This window comes from Mytilus californianus, unplaced genomic scaffold, assembly GCF_021869535.1.
Source record: "Mytilus californianus isolate M0D057914Y unplaced genomic scaffold, xbMytCali1.0.p SCAF_8, whole genome shotgun sequence".
Classification (NCBI taxonomy): Eukaryota; Metazoa; Mollusca; class Bivalvia; order Mytilida; family Mytilidae; genus Mytilus; species Mytilus californianus.
This window is the reverse complement of record NW_026262734.1, coordinates 4,183,695-4,204,428: the sequence shown is the minus strand read 5'-3', so window position 1 is coordinate 4,204,428 and position 20,734 is coordinate 4,183,695. Positions and strand designations below refer to the sequence as shown.

Here is a 20,734-nt window from a genome sequence, read left to right as displayed (position 1 = left end):
CAGGGACTCACCCTATATTTTATTTGATTTGTTCTATTGCCCTGTCATTATTACTGAAGACCGTGTGTGTCTATCACTTACTGTTTTCAAGTAATAGTCATTTGAAAATTGAAAAAAAATAAAATCCCATAGGGTTCTATAGTTAACCCCTCCCTTCTTTAGGCCCCTCAAATACCCCTAAATAGACCCCAAGGCACAAACAAAAGATTGATGGCTCCGCTATACATGTTTGTCTAACATTTTATGAAACCCTAAGTAAATCTGACAAGCGGTCCGAGTTGTCTTCTTAGACAGTCCGAGTGGACTCAGTCCGACTGGTTTCGGGGACGAGTTGTCCACATTTCTTAAAACATCCCATCAACGTTGATTTTCATCTTTGTCATTCACAAAACAACAACAACTTTATTTGGCAAGTTCAGTGATGAGCGATGAACGGAATAATTTAATAATAGAAAGGAATTCTTCTTAATCGAAAAAAAGATCATGATAAACAAAACTTACTTTATAACATCAGAATACTTACTAGCTTACGTTTCGGGTAAGTTAAAATTACCGCCAACTTAGACTACTATGTATAACTTTATTTCCTCTATCATAGACATTTGGTGTACATGAACAATATTCCTGCGCTGTTTGCCATTTGGGAAATGTAAACGACTTGTAATTAGAGACTTTCGGCGATGAAATATTTCATACAATTGTTCTTTGACATCTTAGCCAAAAGCACATGGGATAATAAACTATGTACGGATTTCTATTGAGCACTATTTCTTATGTGCAACTTCAAAAATTTTGGGTGGTTCGACGATCATTTAAGGTTTTTCTGGTCATATTTTTTGTATTCCAGAATTGAAAGTATGAAAAAAGTGCCCAATTAGTTATTAATAACATATTAACCAGCTAGATAATAACAATAGCACTTTTTACACCATTCAGCGGGAAGAACACAAATCTAGGGTGGTAGCATAAGGCAGCTTAACTGCCTAAAAATGCAGCAATTTTTCTATTTGTAAACATGCATAACTCTAGAACGGTTGTGTATAAGTTTTAAAACATTTGGTTGAGACAAAAAAAAGTTAGAGAACAGAAACGAAAAATTCAGCAATTTTTTATGTTTATAAAGGGACATAACTCAAGAATGGTAAAAGTGTCGCCACCAAATTTCGTACTTAATCTGTATTATGTAGTAATAAGCATTGTGTATAAGTTTCATAACATTTGGTTGAGGCAAACTAAAGTTAGAAAACGGAAAAAAAAATTTGTACTTGATCTTTATTTTGTGGTAATGAATATTGTGTATAGGTTTCATAATGTTTGGTTGGGGCAAACTTAAGTAACAGAATGGAAACTAAAAATTTTGCAATCTTTTGATTTATAAAGGGGCATAACTCAATAATGGTTAAAGTGACACTTCCCAAATTCAACTTGATCTATGTTTTAACAGTGGAAGTCAAAATTAAACATTGCATTGTATAAAGCATTGATCTTAGTTTATTCAACTATAATCATGGACAAAGGAAGATAACTCCAATTTTAAAATTACTTGATATTTAGAATAAAATAAAATTTTGCAATTTTACCATTTATAAAGGGGCATAACTCTAGAACGGTTTAAGTGATGCCACCAAAATTCAAACTTGATCTGTGTTTTGTGGTAATAAGCATTGTGTATAAGTTTCATAACATTTAGTTGAGGCTAATTTAAGTTAGAGAACGGAAACTAAAAATTCTGCAATTTTTCCATTTATAAAGGGCATAACTCTAGAATGGTTAAAGTGACACCACCAAAATTTAAACTTGATCTGTGTTTTGTGGTAATAAGCATTGTGTATAAGTTTCATAACATTTGGTTGAGGCAAACTCAAGTTAGAGAACGGAAACCAATTTTGGGACGTACGTACGCACAGACGGACAAGGGTAAAACTTAATTCCCCCACCGCTACAGCGGAGGCATAAAAATAGGTATGTTTATATGATTTTCATGAGATTAGGGAGGAACTAACAAGCTAAAGGGTAATTTTCTAGTACAGTAACTACCCTCATCAAATTTCACAATAATTTGATTCTTTTACAAAACCAACAACTTCTTTAAATGAAGTAACAGAAATTAACAAATATATGAGAGATTTGAACTCCAGTATTATGTTTATCCCAAATGGGAAGCCTGGACATTACTTATGTCATTTCTTACTTGTCCTCTTGTTTATTGTTGACAACTTTTGGATTTCAAATGTCTTTTGGTCGCTAAGTAAATTGGTAACCTGAATAATTGAGTCCTTATATTCAGCTGATCTATGATGGGTATATTAATGCCTGAATGTATAGCAGCAGAGATCTATTATGGAGAAGAGCTGAATTATTGAAACATCTCCTTTTATAAATAATCAGCATTTGTATTCAGTATCTAGACTAGATCATTTAGGCACAAGGAAAACAAACTGGTTGGTTCCACAATATTGAATGCAGTAGGATGACTGGTCTTTCTATAGACTGTTACTTTGTAATATAGAAAATTACAAACCAGGCTCATCATGTCAGTCTGGTAGAAGCAGGGTATATATATACAGTTGTCTACAAGGGGAAGAAAATGTCTTCTATTCAACTGTAAAGTTTGTATAATATTTCTGTAATCAATGCTGTCCATCCTGTCTGGTGACTGAAATACGAAAACAAAGAACATTTAGGGAAACATTTATTAGATGAAGCATGTAATATTTTACTCTTCTTCTGACTCAATCAATTCTCAAAGGTTCATTTGATACATATAAATTCATGAACATTGTCATTAATATTGTTCTTGCAAGACAATCAAGAGACTCCTAAGAACCTGAATTGCTAACCTTAAAGAAATATGCCACCTTTTTTTTGCATCTAGTTATGATGGCTATTTGTAGATCTTATCTAGTTAATAACTTTTGCTGTTTTTTTTTCTACATCCTTTCAAGTTTCTAAGAATATATAAAAAAAATATATTCAAAAATGGACAAATTTTGACATTTAAAGTAAAAATCTTTCTTGTTAATAAATTTAGCTGGTAACAGTATCTATACATGATATAAATGTATTACAGTTTTTTAAGATAATTGATAAATAGATGTTCTCTTTTAGAAAAATGTTCTGCAACATTAGATTACGTCTACCTATTATGGGTTGTCAGATATTGACAAGCACTTATTTTCTATTTTTAACCATGGCAGTCAAGCATGGAGGATCAGTCAGCTCAAGATTGGTTAAAATTCGTCCATTGGTGTCAGATAAGAACATGTATCTGTTGAAATAGTCAATTAGTGTTCAGTGTGCATGGAGAATGTACATTGAACTACAGGATTCAAATTACTTTTTAAATTGAATAACAGTAAAACTGTACACAACATACTATATTTTGACTTAAAACATGTACGAGTGTATTTTGCAAGATTTGTCTCTAATTAAAGAACCTTAGTGAGCACGCTCACATACCCCACGCCCCCACATTGTCACTGGACAAACAAAATATCACCAGATTCTTAAGTTCAAAGACTCATAACTTTACAAAAGAGTTCAAAGGGGCATAACTCCTAGAAAAAAAAATTGAATCATAATTTCCTGTCGATATGCACATCTACATAGTATGTCCTTATTATCTACAAAGTTTCATGACATTCTGTTGAATGGTTTCAGAGGACTTGTGATGACAAAGTATATTTTGGCCAAAATTTTAAGTTAAAGGAGCATAACTCCTAGAAAAAAAATTTGAATCGTAATTTCCTGTCGATATGTACATCTACATAGTATGTTCTTATTTTCTACAAAGTATCATGAAATTCTATTGTGTGGCTTCAGAGGAGTTGCGATGACAAAGTATATTTTTTGACAAAATTCTAAGTAAAAGGGGCATCACTCCTAGAAAAAAATTTGAATTGCAATTTCCTGTCCATATGCACATCTACATAGTATGTCCTTATTATCTACAAAGTTTCATGAAATTCTGCTGTGCAGTTTTAAGAGGAGTTGCGATGACAAGAACAGGACTGGCCAATATTCTAAGTTAAAGGGGCATAACTCCTAGAAAAAAAATTGAATCATAATTTCCTGTCGATATGCACATCTACATAGTATGTTCTTATTATCTACAAAGTATCATGAAATTCTGTTGTGTGGTTTCAGAGGAGCTGCAATGACAAGAACAGGACTGGCCAATATTCTAAGTTAAAGGGGCATAACTCCTTGAAAAAAAATTGAATCATAATTTCCTGTTGATATGCACATCTACATAGTATGTCCTTATTATATACAAAGTTTCATGAAATTCTGTTGTGCGGTTTCAGAGGAGCTGCGATGACAAGAACAGGACTGATGGACAGACGGACGGATGGGTGAAAAACATTATACCCTCCACAACTTCGTTGCATGGGGTATAATAAATTGTTCGGGAGTCTTTTTTTTTAATTTATCTTTATCATTGACCCAGACAATGATAGACCTGTTCTATTTTACCTTGCCCCACATCCTCGCCCACTATCTGCATGAAAATATTCATAATACAGTATTAGATTCTTCCAGGAGTCCTGTGTGAACTGTTTGTAATCTCCTACAAAATATTCATAATAAAGTTAAATGATCTTTCCAAGAGTTCTTTGTGAACTTTATGTAACTTGCTACAAAATAGGCATGAAAATCTCTAACTTGTTCTTCCCCTAAAAAATGACTGTCTCTGTCATACACATCCATTATGTTCAAACCAGAACTGGGGTCAATTACATGCCAAAGTAATTAATTACATTTCAATTACATTGATTTTTAAATGTAATTAATTACATCACAATTCCACTGATTGTCAAATGTAATTAATTACATTACAATTACATTGCTAATGTAATTAATTACATTTCAATTACTTTTATCCAAAGACATGTAAGAGCTATATCATTTAGAATAAAATCATGAATATGACAACAGGCTAGAATAGAATGAAACTTGTATATATGTACATGTATACTGGTACAATGGGTACGTTCACTTTTTTACAATGAAAACATTTGTTCAAGAATCATTTATAAAAAAATAGTTTTCAAATTTCTAACGTCATTGTTACATTTAATCACCATTAGATTTTCAATGCTGATTATTTGATTGCATTTTTATTTTTTTATAGGGGAACAATTTATAAAGATTTACATATATATATATATTATATAAAGATCAAGATTAATATATTTTTTATTCTTAAGAATTTTTTCTTAAAATTTCAAGTTTAGAGCTACTAAAAATGTTAATTTATAATTTAAAGGTTTTCTTATGTACCTCATGTGAAATATGAAGTAACTTTAAAGCCTCCATTTATTACAGAAGCGTAATGGTAGCATTTTCAAGACTTGTTTTATGATGTGTCAAAACTATCAAGTATATTGGACTCCATTCTTGTATGTCTTTACTGTTGTATTTAAAATTTTGCAAAAGGTGTTTAAATAATATCCATCATGTCCATCTGAACAGATTTTAACATATAAATATTATGAACAGATATATCATGTTAAGGAGGGGTATTTGCGAAAAATACCAGTCGAGAGTAATACCCCTCAAGAACATGCTATATCTGTTTAATTACACCGAATGTTAACATTTCAAAAACGCATTGATGATCGTGACGTTACAAGCGTCCAGTCGGATAGAGTATTTTTTGGCAAATACCATGGCAGAGTAGGTAAAAAAGGCATATCCTTTTTGCATATACCCTGGCGGCGTTAAAAAATGAACGATATTCATTTGATAACAGTAAATTGGTGAAAAATACACTGGCTATCATCCAATCAAAACCCAGGATTCTTACATAAGGTGTAATTATGGTCAAAAATGCATTGCCTTTGGTATTTTAATCAAGGGACAAATTTGTACTTAATAATTAGTTAAGTGAAAGGAATAACCTGACGCTAGGATTATTGTTAATTGTTAGAACAACTTATATACAAATTGTATGCAAATAAATTGGTATTGTTTTTATTTTTAAATTTTTTTATGTAAACATGTGAAAAAATTAATGAATTAAATACAAATAAAGATTATTATTATACATGCTATAATGGTTAATAAAATATCTTGAGGAATGTCATACTTTTTTCATTATGATAAATTTTTAAAAAGTATTAAGAAAAATGAAAGCACCAAGTCCATACTAAATGAAGAAAAAAAAAAATTTACAAGTTGCATCAGAAAAGCCAATTTGAAAAAAAAAATATCCATGCAATCATTTGAATGTAATTCAAAGTAATTGAAAAGTAATTCATAATTACATTGCAAAAATTACACAATACATTGAATTACTTTCAAAATTGTAATTAATTACAGCTAATTACAATTACATTTTTAATTACCCCAGGTCTGGCTCAAATGTTTCCTTAAAATCACACACATCACCCAAATATGGTCAATTTCACTTCCCACAAACGTGTCTGACTATTTTCTTTGCTCAAACCTGATGGATTTGTTCATTGCCCAAATGTGTTTTATAATTTGTATCAGCTGAAACATGTCCACCTTAATACAAATGAATGTCTCAATTTTCGCTCTAACACTGTGGACTAGAATAGAATGGTTTTTTTTGTAGATCTTGTATGGCTTATAATTTCTTCTGTTTACAGTTTCTATCTATTTTTTTCTTTTTTGCCCAAATCACAAAAAACAATGCAAAATATCAATTAAGGTAATCACTCAAAAACAGAGTAAACCAACAATTTCAGCAAAATTTTACCTATTTGCTTATCATTTTTTCTAAAGTGTCTATCTATCTTTTATTGTTTTTAAGTAGTCAAAAATGAAAAAGATCGGTAAAAAAATCGTCATTTAAGATGTCCTCCTACAAGGAGTTGACTAATGATTCCAGCTATATGACTAATCAAGTCTCGCTGATCTCTTGGCATATTTAAGTTTCTATCTATCTATAACAGTTATTCAGATTTAAGGTAAAAAATGCAACAAAATGGTAAAAATCATTATCAAATGGCAGTAACTTCAATAAAGGGGTGGCTAGACAATTACGTGATTGTACAACTTATTCGTAAATCTTTTCTTACTGATCACTTTTGCTTTTTAAGTATTTATCCATCAAAAATAGTTTTTCGGATAATTAAGGAATGACTGTAATATTTTTTCTGTCTATGAACAAATAACCTTCAAAATGTGGTGCACACTGAATAACCCGTATAGCGGGTTATTTAAAAGTGTGCACTACATTTCAAATCCACAGAAAAAATATTAGTCATTCCTTATAATTAAATTCTAAATTCCATTAGTAAGGAGTAAACTTTAAAAAAAAACGATAGTGACATCATGGTCACATGACAAAATTATGTCTATGAGAGGACAGACAAAACACTTTCAGCCAATCAGATGATGTGTTACATCCAGAATTAAATATCACTCCTAGTTTTTGGTGGGGTTCGTGTTGCTCAGTCTTTAGTTTGTATGTTGTGTTTTGTGTGCTATTGTTTGTCTATTGGTCTTTTCTTTTTTAGCCATGGCGTTGTCTGTTTATTTTCGACATATGAGTTTGAATGTCCCTCTATGTATAAAGTAAAATCACAAAAATACTGAACTCCGAGGAAAATTCAAAACGGAAAGTCTCTAATCAAATGGCAAAATCAAAAGCTCGAACACATCAAACGAATGGATAACACCTGTCATATTCCTGACTTGGTACAGGCATTTTCTTATGTAGAAAATGGTGGATTAAACCTGGTTTTATAGCTAGCTAAACCTCTCACTTGTATGACAGTCTCATCAAATTCCATATCTTTCGCCCCTCTTTTATAATCAAACATATTACTTTTCAGGAAAGGCTAACAACATCAGATGATTTAGACATTTTTCAATTATAATGACATGGAAATGATAATTCTACATTGCATTTCCAATTAACATATCAGTATATGAGGATATTAATGCACAAATATCTTTAATATAAAATTTAACAGTCAACAAAGCAACTTAGGATAGACTTTTTCTACAAACAATTAATTTTTTGGTTTTATATGCAATTTAGTATTTATGGTCAATTTTAATTTTCACCACTGTTGGTTATTTACATTGAGTTTAAAAAAAAATCATTTATTTTCATCATGATGGTTTTGTGTGAATTTATCTCAAAAACATTGAGATAAAACGATGCATCTCTTAGTGTCCGTCTTTCCGAAAAAATTGTTATTCTTCAAAAATTATTCCAAGCAAAAAAGTAAATAATTCCAAGTATGATTTCAAGAAAAGCCTGAACATTTTCAAACAGATTTTTGAGTAATATCAGTATCAATGAGTATGTCAATTGGTTGACTGCTCATAATACAAAATGCAATATCGTTATATTTTAAAACTTATAAAAACACCATTCAATTCTTTACTTCACAATGTAATTGAAATACAATAAAAAAAATCAGAATATCACCATCTCTGACTAAAAGGGAAGTAAAGGTCTGGAGATAACACTTGTCATCATTGTATACGTACCATGTAAAGGTCTAGCCCCTGAGGAATCTGGTAGAAACATTGACACTAATCTTTTACAGACATCTTTGACAGCTAGGTCTAGACTGATTTTAGATTGATGAGCAGGATGCTGGATTGTAAGTCTACTACCAAGGCCTGAATGGATCTTCTCTAAGGCATCTAGTAGTATGTAGTTTGCTGGAAATCAGAAAATGTGATTATAGGTTTTGCTTTGGGTTAAATTCGTGAGAAGTAGGAAATCAAATATTATATTGCTCAATAAATTATAAAGGGAAATTTATAATAAATAGTGCAATTTGTCATTAGTCTCTGAAATGACAATTATGATAAAATTCAGAAAATGTTAATGTTGAATAATAATTATTTTTCGATAGAATTCATGAGTAAGAGGAAATCACATATGTCATTTTTTAGTAGCAACAAACAAAAGAGCTATGTCAATTGGACATGCTTTGATACTATATCTGCCCTTGAATTTTTACTTGATAACATTTTTGTTCGCTTTGGAGATTCCGTATATCAGAATTCCAATGGGGACTAACTGTGCACCACTTATTGCGGACCTGTTTTTGTATTGTTATGAGTTACAATTTATGACTAAAATCAGCAAAGACCCATCGAAACAACATCTGATACAAAAATTTAACAATACTTTTAGATATTTGGATGACATATTGGCTCTCAATAATGACGACTTCAGTATGTATACTAAAGAAATTTATCCTGTTGAACTTACTTTAAATAAAGCTAATACTAACAATGACCACTGTCCTTTCCTCGATCTTGATATCTATATCCTTAACGGGGAAGCTTAATACAAAAATTTACGATAAAAGAGATGATTTTTCATTACCTATCGTCAATTATCCATTTTTAGATGGTGACGTTCCCTTGTCACCATCTTATGGTGTTTATATATCTCAACTTGTACGATTCGCTCGTGTATGTAACAACATATTAGATTTTAGCGAGAGAAATTTATGTATTACTGAAAAATTATTACACCAGGGTTTTCGATATCATAAACTAGTCCATACATTTACTAAATTTTATCATCGGTATAAGGACATCATTCGTAAATATAACTCAACATGCAGACATCTTATACGTTCGGGTATTTCACATCCAATCTTTTTTGTAATATTCTTTACAAAGCACAAAAATGTCAGTATTCACCTCAAAAGCTAACAAAACCTTTAAACAGACTTATTAAGAAGGGATATAATTACGATACTGTTGTCAAGTCATTAAAGATTGCATATTTTGGCTTTAATATTGATTCACTTATAGGGTCTTTGCATCGGAATTAAACATATTTATTCTAAAACCAGTTGTTGGCATGACACGGGTTATGTTCTTTTCATATATTTTATGATGGTATGATACTAAACCCCTAACGGGAGGGATTGTACTTGATTTTCATATGATGAAGACATAATCTTTTAATCAGTTTAATTGAGGTCTGGAGATGACATGTCAGTAACTGCTAGTAGTCTGTTGTTATTTATGTATTTTTGTCATTTTGTTTATTTTCTTTTGTTTCCTATTCTGACATCGGACACGGACTTCTCTTAGACTGAGTTTTACTGTGCGTACTGTTGTACATTTGTTTTTTCTACATTGGCTAGAGGTATAGGGGGAGGGTTGAGATCTCAAAAAACATGTTTAACCCTGCCGCATTTTTGCGCCTGTCCCAAGTCAGGAGCCTCTGGCCTTTGTTAGTCTTGTATCATTTTTAATTTTAGTTTCTTGTGTATAATTTGGAGTTTAGTATGACGTCCATTATCACTGAACTAGTATACATATTTGTTTAGGGGCCTGCTGAAGGACGCCTCCGGATGCGGGAGTTTCTGTCTGCATTGAAAACCCATTGGTGGCCTTCAGCTGTTGTCTGCTCTATGGTCGGGTTGTTGTCTCTTTGACACATTCCCCATTTCCATTCTCAATTTTAATTGGTATTTTTAAAATTTTAAAAATATAAAAGCAAGGAAAAATTATTCCAAAACAAAAAACATTCATAATATATCAATTTTTCTTCAATAACAAATTATTACATCCATTAATCAAATCATACAGAAAGAAGGCCATGACAATTATGTTGTTTGAGTGACAACGAAGTAGTAACATCAAATAGAACAGCAATAATAGAACATTTTGACCAAGCTTACCACACATCCATATAGGACCTCTCCAGTTACTATTTCCACCCATTATTTTACTATCTGCCTCACAAGGAGCATAATGTAAGGTGTAATTTGCAGTAAGTGCAAAAGTTTCTGTATTCTCTGTTGTTTTCTTTCTAACAGGAAGTGTTAATATGTCATCTTTACTGTGAATCTGAAAAGCAGGAAGTGTTAATAGATCTTGTCTTTACTGTGAAATCTGAAAAACAGGAAGTTATATATGTTGTCTTTAATGTAAATCTTAAAAAATAATACATGTGAGTCTTAACATTATGGATTTAGAAGAATCGCAGTTATGTTCTCATGGGGTGTCAACATCACATACCAAATCTTCTTATTTCTCACAGGATGTCAACATCACATACCACATCTTCTTATATCTCACAAGGTGCCAACATCATATACCAAAACTTATTATTTCTCACAGGGTCTCAACATCACATACCAAATCTTCTTATTTCTCACAGGGTGTCAACAACATCACATACCACATCTTCTTATTTCTCACAGGGTGTCAACATCACATAAACCATCTTCTTATATCTCACAAAGTGTCAACATCGACATCACATACCACATCTTTTTTTTTTTCACAGGACGTCATCATCACATACCAAATCTTCTTATTTCTCACAGGGTGTCAACATCACATACCACATCTTCTTATTTCTCACAGGGAGTCAACACCACATAACAATCTTCTTATTTCTCACAGAGTGTCAACATCGACATCACATACCACATTTTCTTTTTTCTCACAGGGTGTCAACATCACATACCACATCTTCTTATTTCATTTCTCACAGGGTGTCACCATAACATACCAAATCTTCTAATTTCTCACTGGGTGTAAATATCACATACCACATCTTCTTATTTCTCACAGGGTGTCAACATCACATACAACATCTTCTTATTTCTCACAGAGTGTCAACATTGACATCACATACCACATCTTCTTATTTTTCACAGGACGTCATCATCACATACCAAATCTTCTTATTTCTCACAGGGTGTCAACATCACATACCACATCTTCTTATTTCTCACAGGGTGTCAACATCACATACCAAATCTTCTTATTTCTCACAGAGTGTCAACATCGACATCACATACCACATCTTCTTTTTTCTCACAGGGTGTCAACATCACATACCACATCTTATTTTATTTCTCACAGGGTGTCACCATAACATACCAAATCTTCTTATTTCTCACAGGGTGTCACCATAACATACCAAATCTTCTAATTTTATTTTTCACAGGGTGTCACAATAACATACCACATCTTCTTATTTCTCACAAGGTGTCACCATCACATACCACATCTTATTATTTCTCACATGGTGTCACCATCACATACCACATCTTCTTATTTTATTTCTCACAGGGTGTCACCATAACATACCAAACTTCTTATTTCTCACAGGGTGTCAATATCACATACCACATCTTTTTCTCACAGGGTGTCAACATCACATACCACATCTTCTTATTTCTCACAGGGTGTCAACATCACAGACCACATCTTATTATTTCTCACAAGGCGTCAACATCACATCTTCTTTTTCAGAGGATGTCAACATCACACACAATATCTTCGTGTTTCTCACAGGGTGTCAACATCACATACAAGATCTTCTTATTTCTCACAGGGTGTCAACATCACATACCAAATCTTTTATTTCTCACAGGGTGTCAACATCACATACAACATCTTTTTGTTTCTCAAAGGGTGACAACATCACATACAACATCTTCTTATTTCTAACAGTGTCAACATCGACATCACATACCACATCTTCTTATTTTTCACAGGACGTCAACATCACATACCAAATCTTCTTATTTCTCATAGGGTGTCAACATCACATACCACATCTTCTTATTTCTCACAGGGTGTCAACATCACATACCAAATCTTCTTATTTCTCATAGTTTCAACATCGACATCACATACCACATCTTCTTATTTCTCACAGGGTGTCAACATCACATACCACATCTTCTTATTTTATTTCTCACAGGGTGTCACCATGACATACCAAATCTTCTTATTTCCCACAGGGTGTCAATATCACATTCCACATTTTCTTATTTCTCACAAGGTGTCACCATCACATACCACATCTTATTATTTCTCACAGGGTGTCAACATCACATACCACATCTTCTTATATTTCTCACAGGGTGTCACCATAACATACCAAATCTTCTTATTTCTCACAGGGTGTCAATATCACATACCACATCTTATTTCTCACAGGGTGTCAACATCACATACCACATCTTCTTATTTCTCACAGGATGTCAACATCACACACAATATCTTCTTATTTCTCACAGGGTGTCAACATAACATACAAGATCTTCTTATTTTTCACAGGGTGTCAGCATCACATACCACATCTTATTATTTCACACAGGGTGTCAATATCACATTCCACATCTTTTTATTTCTCACAGGGTGTCAACATCACATACAATATATTCTTATTTCTCACAGGTCATCACCATAACATACCATATCTTCTTATTTCTCAGAGTGTCAACATCACATAACTCATCTTCTTATTTCTCACAGGGTGTCAACATCACTCACCATATTTTCTTATTTCTCACAAAGTGTCAACATCACATACCACATCTTATTTCTCACAGAATGTCAACATCGACATCACATACCACATCTTTTAATTCTCACAGGGTGTCAACATCACATACCACATCTTCATGTTTCTCATAGGGTGACAACATCAAATACCACATCTTCTAATTTCTCAAAGGGTGTCAATATCACATACCAAAACTTCTTATTTTTCACAGGGTGACAACATCACATACCAAAACTTCTTATTTCTCACAGGGTGCCAACATCACATACCAAAACTTCTTATTTCTCACAGGGCGTCAACATCACATACCAAAACTTCTTATTTTTCACAGGTTGACAACATCACATACCAAAACTTCTTATTTCTCACAGGGCGCCAACATCACATACCAAAACTTCTTATTTCTCACAGGGCTTCAACGTCACACCTTCTTATTTCACAGGATGTCAACATAATAAAACTTACCTTAGAAAGTGACCTTATTCCAAATTTAGAAAGAAACTCCTCTTCATCAAACAAAACTTCTTGTAAATTTCCCAAACGTTGAAGGGGTACACAAGTCAGAAAATAGGTGTCGTTTTCTGATTTCTTCATTATCTACAAAAAATAGATAAATATTAACAACATAATATAGGAATTTGGATTTAATATCTAAATAATTTCAGTTCTACACAAGATTTTTTGATAGCACAGTGGGATAAGATAAGGCAAGTTGTAAAGCACAGAAAGGAATACAGTAACACTCCTTGAAACTATTTAATGATTTTTTAAATAACCAGCAGTATAGGATTTCAGATGATTTCAAAGTTTTCTTCCCCAAAAAATCTCAAGAAAGAAATAGGTCTTTTTTGCAATCAAGTTTTAGCAAGGACGACATTTTGATTTTTCCTTGAACTGGTTCCTCCTATATTTGACATTGCCAATGAAAACAAGGAAAGCAGGTGATCAGCTGAAAGAACTTGTACAGGAAATTCAATTGGACAGCATTCTATCCAAAAGCATGGGGTTGGAATGGGATGAATTCTGCAGTGCTTAAAGGGCCTAGGCAGGACATTGTCTTTTTCCACAATCTCACATGACAACCAAATTTGATTTACTGTCCTATCAATGTGGGAAAGGGTAAATTAACAGGAATAGACTGCCTTCAATCCAAAATATTTAACAAAGTGGACAATTATCTGCAATGACACGTACATACATCAGAATAGTCTGTTTGTAATGCCTGTTTTAATTCATCTGTACATCCAATACCACTAAAGTTAACAGTACCACAAGCTACAAGGGGAAGTAACCCAACAAGTGATCTAACTTTAATTACTCCACATACATGTATAGAGTCTGTTTGTAACAACTGTTTTAATTCCTCTGTACATCTAATACCACTAAAGTTAACAGTACCACAAGCTACAAGGGGAAGTAACCCTACAAGTGATCTAACTATAATTACTCCACATACATGTATAGAGTCTGTTTGTAATGCCTGTTTTAATTCCTCTGTACATCTAATACCACTAAAGTTAACAGTACCACAAGCTACAAGGGGAAGTAACCCTACAAGTGATCTAACTTTAATTACTCCACATACATGTATAGAGTCAGTTTGAAACACCTGTTTTAATTCCTCTGTACATCTAATACCAATAAAGTTAACAGTACCACAAGCTACTAGGGGAAGTAACCCAACAAGTGATCTAGCTTTAATTACTCCACATCCATGTATAGAGTCTGTTTGTAACACCTGTTTTAATTCCTCTGTACATCTAATACCACTTAAGTTAACAGTACCACAAGCTACAAGGGGAAGTAACCCAACAAGTGATCTAACTTTAATTACTCCACATACATGTATAGAGTCTGTTTGTAACGCCTGTTTTAATTCCTCTGTACCTCTAATACCACAAGCTACAAGGGGAAGTAACCCAACAAGTGATCTAACTTTAATTACTCCACATACATGTATAGAGTCTGTTTGTAACAGCTGTTTTAATTCCTCTGTACATCTTATACCTCTAAAGTTAACAGTACCACAAGTTACAAGGTGAAGTAACCCAACAAGTGATCTAACTTTAATTACTCCACATACATGTATAGAGTCTGTTTGTAACACCTGTTTTAATTCCTCTGTACATCTAATACCACTAAAGTTAACAGTACCAGAAGCTACAAGGGGAAGTAACCCAACAAGTGATCTAACTTTAATTACTCCACATACATGTATAGAGTCTGTTTGTAACACCTGTTTTAATTCCTCTGTACATCTAATACCAATAAAGTTAACAGTACTACAAGCTACAAGGGGAAGTAACCCAACAAGTGATCTAACTTTAATTACTCCACATACATGTATAGAGTCTGTTTGTAACACCTGTTTTAATTCCTCTGTACATCTAATACCACTAAAGTTAACAGTACCACAAGCTACAAGAGGAAGTAACCCAACAAGTGATCTAACTTTAATTACTCCACATACATGTATAAAGTCTGTTTGTAATGCCTGTTTTAATTCCTCTGTACCTCTAATACCACAAGCTACAAGGGGAAGTAACCCAACAAGTGATCTAACTTTGATTACTCCACATACATGTATAGAGTCTGTTTGTAACACCTGTTTTAATTCCTCTGTACATCTAATACCACTAAAGTTAACAGTACCACAAGCTACAAGGGGAAGTAACCCAACAAGTGATCTAACTTTAATTACTCCACATACATGTATAGAGTCTGTTTGTAACACCTGTTTTAATTCCTCTGTACATCTAATACCATTACAGTTAACAGTACCACAAGCTACAAGGGGAAGTAACCCAACAAGTGATCTAATTTTAATTACTCTACATACATGTATACAGTCTGTTTGCAACACCTGTTTTAATTCCTCTGTACATCTTATACCACTAAAGTTAACAGTACCACAAGCTACAAGGGGAAGTAACCCAACAAGTGATCTAACTTTAATTACTCCACATACATGTATAGAGTCTGTTTGTAACACCTGTTCTAATTCCTCTGTATATCTAATACCTCTTAAGTTAACAGTAACCACAAGCTACAAGGGGAAGTAACCCAACAAGTGATCTAACTTTAATTACTCCACATACATGTATAGAGTCTGTTTGTAACAACTGTTTTAATTCCTCTGTACATCTAATACCACTAAAGTTAACAGTAACCACAAGCTACAAGGGGAAGTAACCCAACAAGTGATCCAACTTTAATTACTCCACATATATGTATAGAGTCTGTTTGTAACACCTGTTTTAATTCCTCTGTATATCTAATACCTCTAAAGTTAACAGTAACCACAAGCTACAAGGGGAAGTAACCCAACAAGTGATCTAACTTTAATTACTCCACATACATGTATAGAGTCTGTTTGTAACAACTGTTTTAATTCCTCTGTACATCTAATACCACTAACGTTAACAGTAACCACAAGCTACAAGGGGAAGTAAACCAACAAGTGATCTAACTTTAATTACTCCACATACATGTATAGAGTCTGTTTGTAACAACTGTTTTAATTCCTCTGTACATCTAATACCACTAACGTTAACAGTAACCACAAGCTACAAGGGGAAGTAACCCAACAAGTGATCTAACTTTAATTACTCCACATACATGTATAGAGTCTGTTTGTAACACCTGTTTTAATTCCTCTGTACATCTAATACCACTTACGTTAACAGTAACCACAAGCTACAAGGGGAAGTAACCCAACAAGTGATCTAACTTTAATTACTCCACATACATGTATAGAGTCTGTTTGTAACAACTGTTTTAATTCCTCTGTACATCTAATACCTCTAACGTTAACAGTAACCACAAGCTACAAGGGGAAGTAACCCAACAACTGATCTAACTTTAATTACTCCACATACATGTGTATAGTCTGTTTGTAACACCTGTTTTAATTCCTCTGTACATCTAATACCACTGAGGTTAACAGTAACACACGCTACAAGGGGAAGTAACCCAACAAGTGATCTAACTTTAATTACTCCACATACATGTATAGAGTCTGTTTGTAACAACGGTTTTAATTCCTCTGTACATCTAATACCACTAAAGTTAACTTTACCACAAGCTACAAGGGGAAGTAACCCAACAACTGATCTAACTTTAATTACTCCACATACATTTATAGAGTCTGTTTGTAACAACTGTTTTAATTCCTCTGTACATCTAATACCAATAAAGTTAACAGTACCACAAGTTACAAGGGGAAGTAACCCTATAAGTGATCTAACTTTAATAAATTATGACACATACATGTATAGAGTCTGTTTGTAACAACTGTTTTAATTCCTCTGTACATCTAATACCACTAAAGTTAACAGTACCACAAGCTACAAGGGGAAGTAACCCAACAAGTGATCTAACTTTAATTACTCCACATACATGTATAGAGTCTGTTTGTAACACCTGTTTTAATTCCTCTGTACATCTAATACCAATAAAGTTAACAGTACTACAAGCTACAAGGGGAAGTAACCCAACAAGTGATCTAACTTTAATTACTCCACATACATGTATAGAGTCTGTTTGTAACACCTGTTTTAATTCCTCTGTACATCTAATACCACTAAAGTTAACAGTACCACAAGCTACAAGAGGAAGTAACCCAACAAGTGATCTAACTTTAATTACTCCACATACATGTATAAAGTCTGTTTGTAATGCCTGTTTTAATTCCTCTGTACCTCTAATACCACAAGCTACAAGGGGAAGTAACCCAACAAGTGATCTAACTTTGATTACTCCACATACATGTATAGAGTCTGTTTGTAACACCTGTTTTAATTCCTCTGTACATCTAATACCACTAAAGTTAACAGTACCACAAGCTACAAGGGGAAGTAACCCAACAAGTGATCTAACTTTAATTACTCCACATACATGTATAGAGTCTGTTTGTAACACCTGTTTTAATTCCTCTGTACATCTAATACCATTACAGTTAACAGTACCACAAGCTACAAGGGGAAGTAACCCAACAAGTGATCTAATTTTAATTACTCTACATACATGTATACAGTCTGTTTGCAACACCTGTTTTAATTCCTCTGTACATCTTATACCACTAAAGTTAACAGTACCACAAGCTACAAGGGGAAGTAACCCAACAAGTGATCTAACTTTAATTACTCCACATACATGTATAGAGTCTGTTTGTAACACCTGTTCTAATTCCTCTGTATATCTAATACCTCTTAAGTTAACAGTAACCACAAGCTACAAGGGGAAGTAACCCAACAAGTGATCTAACTTTAATTACTCCACATACATGTATAGAGTCTGTTTGTAACAACTGTTTTAATTCCTCTGTACATCTAATACCACTAAAGTTAACAGTAACCACAAGCTACAAGGGGAAGTAACCCAACAAGTGATCCAATTTTAATTACTCCACATATATGTATAGAGTCTGTTTGTAACACCTGTTTTAATTCCTCTGTATATCTAATACCTCTAAAGTTAACAGTAACCACAAGCTACAAGGGGAAGTAACCCAACAAGTGATCTAACTTTAATTACTCCACATACATGTATAGAGTCTGTTTGTAACAACTGTTTTAATTCCTCTGTACATCTAATACCACTAACGTTAACAGTAACCACAAGCTACAAGGGGAAGTAAACCAACAAGTGATCTAACTTTAATTACTCCACATACATGTATAGAGTCTGTTTGTAACAACTGTTTTAATTCCTCTGTACATCTAATACCACTAACGTTAACAGTAACCACAAGCTACAAGGGGAAGTAACCCAACAAGTGATCTAACTTTAATTACTCCACATACATGTATAGAGTCTGTTTGTAACACCTGTTTTAATTCCTCTGTACATCTAATACCACTTACGTTAACAGTAACCACAAGCTACAAGGGGAAGTAACCCAACAAGTGATCTAACTTTAATTACTCCACATACATGTATAGAGTCTGTTTGTAACAACTGTTTTAATTCCTCTGTACATCTAATACCTCTAAAGTTAACAGTAACCACAAGCTACAAGGGGAAGTAACCCAACAACTGATCTAACTTTAATTACTCCACATACATGTGTATAGTCTGTTTGTAACACCTGTTTTAATTCCTCTGTACATCTAATACCACTGAGGTTAACAGTAACACACGCTACAAGGGGAAGTAACCCAACAAGTGATCTAACTTTAATTACTCCACATACATGTATAGAGTCTGTTTGTAACAACGGTTTTAATTCCTCTGTACATCTAATACCACTAAAGTTAACTTTACCACAAGCTACAAGGGGAAGTAACCCAACAACTGATCTAACTTTAATTACTCCACACACATTTATAGAGTCTGTTTGTAACAACTGTTTTAATTCCTCTGTACATCTAATACCAATAAAGTTAACAGTACCACAAGTTACAAGGGGAAGTAACCCTATAAGTGATCTAACTTTAATAAATTATGACACATACATGTATAGAGTCTGTTTGTAACAACTGTTTTAATTCCTCTGTACATCTAATACCACTAAAGTTAACAGTACCACAAGCTACAAGGGGAAGTAACCCAACAAGTGATCTAACTTTAATTACTCCACATACATGTATAGAGTCTGTTTGTAACTGTTTTAATTCCTCTGTACATCCAATACCACTAAAGTTAACTGTACCACAAGCTACAAGGGGAAGTAACCCAACAAGTGATCTAACTTTAATTACTCCACATACGTGTATAGAGTCTGTTTGTAACACCTGTTTTAATTCCTCTGTACATCTAATACCACTAAAGTTAACAGTACCACAAGCTACAAGGGGAAGTAACCCAACAAGTGATCTAACTTTAATTACTCCACATACATGTATAGAGTCTGTTTGTAACACCTGTTTTAATTCCTCTGTACATCTAATACCACTAAAGTTAACTGTACCACAAGCTACAAGGGGAAGTAACCCAACAAGTGATCTAACTTTAATTACTCCACATACATGTATAGAGTCTGTTTGTAACACCTGTTCGAATTCCTCTGTATATCTAATACCTCTTAAGTTAACAGTAACCACAAGCTACAAGGGGAAGTAACCCAACAAGTGATCTAACTTTAATTACTCCACATACATGTATAGAGTCTGTTTGTAACAACTGTTTTAATTCCTCTGTACATCTAATACCACTAAAGTTAACAGTAACCACAAGCTACAAGGGGAAGTAACCCAACAAAAGATCCAACTTTAATTACTCCACATATATGTATAGAGTCTGTTTGTAACACCTGTTTTAATTCCTCTGTATATCTAATACCTCTAAAGTTAACAGTAACCACAAGCTACAAGGGGAAGTAACCCAACAAGTGATCTAACTTTAATTACTCCACATACATGTATAGAGTCTGTTTGTAACAACTGTTTTAATTCCTCTGTACATCTAATACCACTAACGTTAACAGTAACCACAAGCTACAAGGGGAATTAACCCAACAAG

General features: G+C 33.3%; 1 protein-coding gene across 1 annotated transcript in view; it reads right to left on the bottom strand.

Moving 5' to 3' along the window:
• Nucleotides 1–466: 466 nt before the first annotated feature.
• The window catches only part of LOC127711845 (uncharacterized), a 40,270-nt gene continuing 20,002 nt past the window's right edge, over nucleotides 467–20,734 (bottom strand). The window contains exons 15-19 of the mRNA XM_052218009.1: nucleotides 13,739–13,870; nucleotides 10,644–10,812; nucleotides 8,476–8,652; nucleotides 4,477–4,570; nucleotides 467–2,656 (exon numbers count right to left, since the gene is read on the bottom strand). Coding sequence (XP_052073969.1) covers nucleotides 2,599–2,656; nucleotides 4,477–4,570; nucleotides 8,476–8,652; nucleotides 10,644–10,812; nucleotides 13,739–13,870 — 630 coding nt within the window. The 3' untranslated portion in view covers nucleotides 467–2,598. The remainder of the gene's footprint in view (nucleotides 2,657–4,476; nucleotides 4,571–8,475; nucleotides 8,653–10,643; nucleotides 10,813–13,738; nucleotides 13,871–20,734) is intronic.